At 51.8% G+C, this 8278-nt stretch overlaps 1 protein-coding gene across 2 annotated transcripts in view; it reads left to right on the top strand.

The window, feature by feature from the left end:
- Positions 1-4753: 4753 nt before the first annotated feature.
- The window catches only part of PALM (paralemmin), an 81455-nt gene continuing 77930 nt past the window's right edge, over positions 4754-8278 (top strand). For both annotated transcript variants that reach the window (XM_029613586.1, XM_029613585.1), the window contains exon 1: positions 4754-4920. In XM_029613586.1, coding sequence (XP_029469446.1) covers positions 4916-4920 — 5 coding nt within the window. In that variant the 5' untranslated portion in view covers positions 4754-4915. The remainder of the gene's footprint in view (positions 4921-8278) is intronic.

Here is an 8278-nt window from a genome sequence, read left to right as displayed (position 1 = left end):
GGCTAAACCAGGGAAAGCCCGTAATGAGGACAAGTCCGCCGAGTCCATGGCCTCGGCAATCTGTTGCAAGCGTGGACCCTTGGGCAGAGGAGGAGTTGTCGCTCCCTGCAGGGTGGAGTCCTGCAGGTCCCCACCATCGGCAGGCAGACGCAGACAAGGCAGAGGCCCAACTGGAGCTTCGCCTTTTCCGGCCTACGTTCCCCTCGGGCTGAGCATTTGGGTACTGGGGGCCGGCAGGTCTTAGGAGGGGGGCCTCTGCTTGTGATGAGATCTGTGGACGTAGCAGGCTTGGAACAGGAGAAGGCAAGGCGTATCCGGTGGCAGGCTATGGCTGAAGGCAGGCAGTAGCTGGGCAGGTCCAAGAGTCAGGTCAAGGTCAAAATCAAGTATCCATCCGTCTGAAGGGACCAGCAGGGAAGGATAGACAGAATGGGCGGGCGAGGAGCAGAACAAGCAGGAGAAGCACACTGAGGAACTAAGGAGGTAATGACCAGGGATGATGAGAAGGCAAGGTCCACGGAGGCTGGAGTTGAAGACTGAAGTCACAGGACACTGGAATCGGAACTGGAGACGCAGGACATGAAGAAACTGACATCTCACACTCGAGACACAGATTGACCTGTTGCTGAGTCAAGGACTAAAGGCAGGCAAGAGCCTTGTGTAGGCCAGGGCTTGTGACGTCAATTTCAGGGGTCACAGGGGCTTTTCCCACCGCAGTCCATTTAAATGTTTGTGAGGTGTGCACGCGCCTAGGGAGGCCTATGCAAAAGGTGCGCTGGAGCGCAGGTGTCTGGTGCGTGTTGGCGGCATCTCGCTGCATTCGGTGAAGAGGGCCTTGGCGACAGCGCTGTAGTATTCTCAGGCCTGGGGCTGGAGGTAAGACTGGTGGTGTCTGCGGGAGCAGCCATGGACTGCCAATTGCAACACCCCTGAAGAGCTTTACAAACAAAGGTAATCATCATAAAAACACATTGCGCAACAGGCAACCAATGCAATTATTTTAGGCCAGGAGTAATATGATCCTTAACAGAACAAAATGCAAAGACTAGAGGACACTCCATGAAGTTAGTATGTAGCACATTCAAAACAAATCAGAGAAAATTCTTTTTCACTCAATGCACAATTAAGCTCTGGAATTCATTACCAGAGGACGTGGTTAAGACAGTTAGCATAGCTGGGTTTAAAAAAGATTTGGACAAATTCCTGGAGGAGAAGTCAATAGACTGTTATTAACCAAGCAGACTTAACAAATAGCCATTACTTATCACTGTGCAATAGCAGCATAGGATCTAATTGGGATCCTGTGTTTGGGATCTTGCCAGGTACCTGTGACCTGGATTGGCCGCTGTAGGAAACAGGGTGCTGGGCTTGATGGACCTTCGGTGTGACCCAGTATGCGTTCTTACTTTCTATGATTTGTTTTAAACCGGATAGTAGAAAGACTAGGGGGCACTCCATGAAGTTAGCATGGGGCACATTTAAAACTAATCGGAGAAAGTTCTTTTTCACTCAATGCACAATTAAACTCTGGAATTTGTTGCCAGAGGATGTGATTAGTGCAGTTAGTATAGCTGTGTTTGAAAAAGGATTGGATAAGTTCTTGGAGGAGAAGTCCATTACCTGCTATTAAGTTCACATAGAGAATAGCCACTGCCATTAGCAATGGTTACATGGAATAGACTTAGTTTTTGGGTACTTGCCAGGTTCTTGTGGCCTGGATTGGCCACTGTTGGAAACAGGATGCTGGGCTTGATGGACCCTTGGTCTGACCCAGTATGGCATTTTCTTATGTTCTTATGTTCTGTTGAATGTTAGTTTCATGGAGTCTCCCCTTGTTTTACTATTATTTGAAAGGGTAAATAATCATTCTTTATTTACACATTTCACCTCACTCATGATTTTATAAACTTCTCTCATGTCCCCTCTCAGCCGTCTCTTTTCCAAGCTGATACGTTCTAACCTGTGCAGCCTCTCTTCACAGTGCAGCTGTTCCTTCCCCTTTATCACTGTCGTCGCCCTCCTCTGCACCTCTTCTAGCTCTGCTAAGTCTGCCCACGATACTCAAGATGCAGGCCCACGATACTCAAGAAGCAGGCCCATCGTATATCAACACACAGGTAACATGATATTCTGCATTGTATTCTCCATTCCTTTTCAGATCATTCCTGACATTCTATTTGCTTTTTTTTTTTTACCAGCACACACTGAGCTGAGGATTTCAATGTATTGTCCATAAGGACTCCAAGGTTCTTTTCCTAGGTGGTGACTCCCATCAGAGAACCCAGCATCGTGCACCTGTCGTTGGGATTATTTCTCCCTATGTGCATCGCTTTGCACTTTTCCACATTAACAGGCCGATGCAATACCGTGCGCTGCAGCCAGCGCACAGCTCCACACGTGACTGGACATGCGTTCGTGACCCCCAATGCAAAATGGGGATTAGCATGTCCAAAACATGCGTCCAACTGAGCGCATAGCTAATAGCGCTCATCACATGTAAAGTACGTGTAGATAAGGCTATTAGCTAAATCCCGTGATGCAAAAAATGTCCCACATGGCCAATGTGCCCTCGCAATATGGCAAATTTTATGCCAGCCCTGGGCTGGCATAAAGGTCTGCTGCGTTCAAGGTCTCATTGTAAAACCCCAAAATTTCTGCTGTTATCCCTCCTATGATATCATCGTGATACAAAGTAGGAGGCACCACAGAAAGTGGAATCATGTAAAAAAAAAAAAAAAAATTGCGGAAAATTTTTTTTATGAGCGTCCAATGTATTCCCACAATATACACAGCATGGGTGGATATTGTGCTGGTAGCTGGAGAAAACAGATGCTCGTACTGAGCATCCGTTTCCTAACCTGCGTGGACAGCCACCTCTCCTGTGCACCCACTGTCGAGGAGGCACCAGGGACGCACAATTTCCCCAGCGTCTCCTTTTTACCACTGCAGCTAATTTTAATATTAAACCGGGCACCCAGGGGAGGTGGATTGGCACGCATTAGGAGAGCGGGTGCTCGGTCGGCCTGAATATGTCCTCTGCCAGACAGGTGAGCAGTCTCCTGTCTCACAAGGTCCTTCTGCAGTTCCTTGCAATCCGCTGCTGTTTTAACAACTTTGAATAATTTTGTGTTATGTGCAGATTTGATCTCCTCATTCATGGTTCCCTTCCAAGATCATTTATGAATATGCAAACCAACACAGGTCCCTGTGGTGCTGCACTAATGACCTTTCTCCTTTTGGAAAACTGACCATTTAGTCCAACTCTCTGTCTTTTAAGCAATTACCAATCCACAATAGGGCACTGTCTCCTATCCCATGACTTTTTCATTTCTTGAGGAATCTCTCATGGGTGACTTTGTCAAGTACCTTCTAAACATCCAAATACACTATATCAGTTGGCTCACCTTTATCTGCATTTTTATTTACACCTTCAAACAAATCTAATAGATTGGCAAGGCAAGACTTCCCTTTGCTAAAGCCATGTTGACTCTTCCCCTTTAAACCGTGTCTATCTACCTAGACAGTTATTTTGTTTTTAAGAAAAACTTCTACCATTTTGCCCAGTACCAATGTCAGGCTCACCAGTCTATAGTTTCCCAGATCACCCCTGGAACCCTTTTTAAAAATCAGTGTCACAATGGTCACCCTCCAGTCTTCTTGTACCATGGCTGCTTTACATGATAGGCTACAAATTACTAGTATCAGGTATGCACTTTCCCGTTTGAGTTCTTTTAGGACTTTAGCAGTGATAGGGTTGCAGTGACTGGCAGTGTTTGCCAGGTATCTGAAAATTTCTGTAACTTTGGGGACTGTGATGACAGGCAATGTATGGCAAATGACAGGGCTAGAGTACAGCAGAGGGCACTGTTCAGCAGCTGGTTATGTTGGAGAGTAATATCTGGCAAGTTGCGCTGCTAGGGTGCAATGGTCAGCAGATGGTAGTGCTGGGTTGCAATGCCAGTTAGTGTTGGGCGGGTGGCAGCCATGCAGTGCAGTGGCAGTCAAGGGTTAATGAGTGGCAGCACTGGGGTTAGCAGTGGTCAGTGACCAGTGAGTGGTAATGCTAGGAGGCAGTGGTGGTCAGTTGCCAGTGAGTGGCCTCAATGCAGTGCAGTGGCAGTCAGTGGCAGAGGTGTAGCAACACTATGGTGCAGTGACGGTCATTAATCAGTGGCTGGCAGTGCTGGGATGCAGTGGTAGTAAATAGTAGTGGGTAGCAGTTGTGCAGTGCAGTGGCGGACATTGGTCAGCATAATGGATAGGCATGTGCAGTGGCAGATGGGTGGCAGCCCTGTGGTGTAGTAGTGGTTAGTGGCTGGTGACTGGAAGCACTGCAGTGCAATGTCAGTCAGTGGCCAGCAGGTGGTAGCACTGGGGTGCAGTGATGGTGTATAGCCAGTGGCTGGCATTGCTGTGGTGATGTTGTGGCCAGTGGCTGGCATGTAACTTTAAAGACTATGCACAGCTGGAGTGCAGTGGCGTCAATAGCCAGCGGCTAGCAGTGCTGGGGTTTAGTGGCCGTCCGTGGCAGCACCGAGGTGCAGTGGTGGAGAGTTGCCGGTGGGTGGTAACCGCGTGGTGCCTTGGCAGTCAGATGCCAACCTGTGACGGTGCTGGGCTGGTGAGTGGCAGCGCCGCAATCAGTGGTCGGCAGGTGGCAGCGCTGGCATGCCGTGGCGGTCAGTGGCCGGCGGGTGGCAGCGCTGGGGTGCAGTGGCGAGGAGTGCCCGGCAGGTGGCTCTGGAGGCTGGGAAGCGTTGAGGCTGCCGCTGGCTGCAGGAGAACCGCTGGGGGATGCTGAGCTGCAGCAGCCCTTCGTCTCCGTCTCGTTCTCCGCCTCCCACCAGCGCAGCTCGGGGCTTTTGATCCTGCCGACGCCGCCGCCGCCGTCCCGGCCCAGACCGGAGCTGCAGGAATGGAGTGAGTACAGGGGCGGCGGCCGCAGCTCGGCTCGCGCTCCGGGGCTGCATCCGTAGCTGGGGCCGGGGCCGGGGCTGGGACTCTGCCTGTGGGTGTGGGTGTGACTCTGGCTCTGTCTGTTGCTCTGGCCGTGACTGTGTTCGGACTAGGGGGACACTCACTCCCCCGAGGCGAGTCGGGTTTTGCTGTCCCTTGGCTGACACTGGAGGAGGAGGGGGGGGGGACTAGGGGGACACTCCCTCCCCAGGGATGAGTCGGGTTTCCTGTCCTTTGGCTGTTCCTGTGTTTAGAGTTGGGGGACAGTGACCTCCCAGGTTTCCTCACACTGGCTAGCCCTGTGTGGAGGGAAGGGGGGCAATGGCTCCCTAGGTTTGAGTCGGATTTGCCTTCCCCTCCCTGACACTATGCTGGGGGGTCACTTACTCCCCAGGGATGAGTCGGGTTTCCTGCCCTTTTCTATTTCTGTGTTCACGGTAGGGGGGCCACTCACAACCAATGGTAAAAGGTCCCAGGAGGCGAGGGAGTGATACTGGATCTGGTATTTACAAACAGTGAAAGTGTCTCTGGTGTAGGAGTGACCCTCCGATGGAATGGTTTGATATAATGGCCAAGACAAGGAGGTGTCACCCAAAGCTCAAAATCCTGGATTTCGAAAATAATGAACCTGGTACATTGGGAAGCACCTTGAGGAGGAGGTGGGTGAAGCCAGGGCCAGATTTAAACTGAGCCATAGGCAAAACAGCACGGGGGAGGAAGGGGGGGGGGTGTCCCCTAGAAGTCATCTGAGGTGTGGGGGGGGGGGGGGGGGGCGCGCAGTCACCCCTATCCGGGTCCTCCCCTCTACGGGCCCCTTACCTCCATGTCACTGCTGTTCCTTTTCCTGTAGAGCGGCGCCAATCCCTCAGCTGCCACGCCAGAAAGACGGTTCAGCATGGGGCCGGTGGCAACGCTGCCCCCCTCCTCCCGCGTGGAGTTCCTGTTACCATGGAAACCCGTGCGAGGGATGGGACCCCGCCAAATTCTCTTGCTGGCACTGCAGCTGCTGCAGAGCTGGTGCCTTTCTACAGGACGAGTGGGGAGGGAGGAGCGGCAGGCCTGGATGGTGGTGGTGGCGGTGGTGGTGGCGGTGGTGACTCTCTGCTGTCAATGCTGATTTGGCACTGGAAACAGTTTCCTAAATTGCTTATCCCTAAATCCAGGCTTGGGGGAAAGTGGATGAAACAGGAGTTAAACTAAAGGGAATTCTAGGAACAGCAACAAATATTTATGAGAAGAAAGTATATAAAAGTAAGAGGAAAAAGAGGTACTGTAAAAATAGAAAGGAAGAAGATGAGCATTCGGAACATACAGGGGATCTCAGTGAAAGGAGCACAGAGGAAAAATATCTGGGAAAGGTGAAAGAGTCAGGGAAAGTCATCAGGGCAGCGCAGGTGAGAGTGGAAGAAAAGAGCAAGGAGGCGAGACTTTCAGGTATGTCAGGGAAAGGGCAGAGCTAGGATTGTGAGACTGAGAGAGAGAGAGAAAAAAAAAGGAGGAATGTGTGGAGGAGGATGAGGGAGGAGCAAGCAGAAACGTTAAACAAATAAATACTCGTGTTTGGTAGTCGCCAAAGAAAGGGATTGGCGGAGGGGGCACAGGAAGTTGGCCAGGAGTGAGGTGGTTGCCTCGGGTCCGCGCAGAACTGATAGGGTCCGTCCCAGACCATTAAGGGAGCTCAGAGAGGTTCTGCTGGGTCCCACTGAAGGACCCGCCCAATGGACCCTTGGAGACAGATGGGATTCCGTGGGACTGAAGCAGGGCAGGTGCTGTCCCTCTTCATACAACTGGTAATAGCGAAGCGATGTGGGGTATTAGAAGCCGGTTATTCAGGCCGCGGGGGTGGGAAAACGTAATGGAGACTCTGCTGAAGGAAAAGCCAGTGAACTATCTACAGTGCAGCGGGTCGCAGAATCCCAGGCAGCATGGATTTACCAGAGGGAGGTGGTGGGGTAAAACAAATCTGATCAGGGCCGTGCACTTGTGTGTGGTTGGCTTGCTTTCAGCAAAGCTTTGGATGCTGTCCTGCACAGGAGGCCCATGAATAATCTGAGCAGCCTGGGAGTGGCTCTCAAGGTGGCGGAGTGGATTAGAAGTTGGTTGACTGATAGACAAGGAAGAGGAGTGGAAAATGGAAGTCCCTCCGAGGAGAGAAGGGTGATTAGTGGAGTGCCTCAGGGATCTGTCCTGGGGGGATTCTGTTCGGTATCTTTGTGAGTGATAGTGTTGGAGGGGTTAGAAAGGAAAATGTATCTTTTGTAGACGACACAAAGCAGGGCATAGGAGCCAGCAGGAGTTAGTTTGGGTCTGAAGATGCTCCTTTGTGTTTTCGGCTAAGAAGCAAGCTGTAGAGGGGAGATGGTGAGGACAATTAAGATTAGCACCAGTTTTCGGTAGATGAACCTGGGACATGGATGCAGGCCACGATTGGAGGACTCTTGTGTGCTGACCTACCTAAGTTGCTGAGGTACGCAGAAGGAAGCCAAAAAGTGGTCGTGCGCTGTGGCTGGCAGCCGGGATATATCCTTAGCAGTGTGGCCAGGAGTGACTGGGGCGGATTGCATGTGCCTTGTGGTCTTTTCCTGCTGTCAGCTTTCTGTGTTACTCTCCAGGAATGGGTTGAGCTTGCTGTCCTCTGGCAGTGACTGTGTTTGGGGAGGAGGAGGGGAGGGGGTGGGACGTCACTCCTCTTGCCGTGACAGGCCCAGGGATAACAGGCCGCCTCATCTCGAAGGCGATGCACAGCTCTGTTGCTTTTGCTGGTCCCTCAGTCGAAGAGACTCGGAGCTGCTATTTCTGGTGCGCCTCAGCCATTGGCCGGAAAGCAGCGTGTGTCTGCCAATGAAGCCCCAGCAGGATTCTGTCTGCCGTGGCTCGGATTGGTTTCTTTTTCACCTGTTCTCCCTCCATCCATTCAGCTACTTGATCTGAGAAGGATTTGCATCTAACGTGACGTGCCTGTCTGCACAGCTCTGGGGGGGGGGGGGCGGAAAGTTGGAAGGGGGGGATGCAAAACTGTGTGTGTGTGTGTGTAGCGGCTGTGTGTGCAGGCAGGATGGCGACCTGGGATCTGTGCACTGGTTGCTCTGGGTGTGGACAGAGCTTGGTGGTCGCCATCAGGGTGGATTTTGTGGGTGTCGGTTCCTTCTTCCAGTGCTCCAAAGGTGGATGATCTGACATGTAGGAAAGCTGCAAGGCTCCAGCTGGCACAACCCTAGCCTGCCTCAAAAGGTTAACAGTAACGCCCGTCGGGTGGCTGTTATGGTATGGGATGTTCACTACAGTAGGGTCCTGCACTGTTGGGTCTCCCCTGGGACCTTGA

The sequence above is a fragment of the Rhinatrema bivittatum genome, chromosome 8 (genome assembly GCF_901001135.1).
Source record: "Rhinatrema bivittatum chromosome 8, aRhiBiv1.1, whole genome shotgun sequence".
NCBI lineage: Eukaryota > Metazoa > Chordata > Amphibia > Gymnophiona > Rhinatrematidae > Rhinatrema > Rhinatrema bivittatum.
This window is presented reverse-complemented; position numbering and strand designations above follow the sequence as displayed.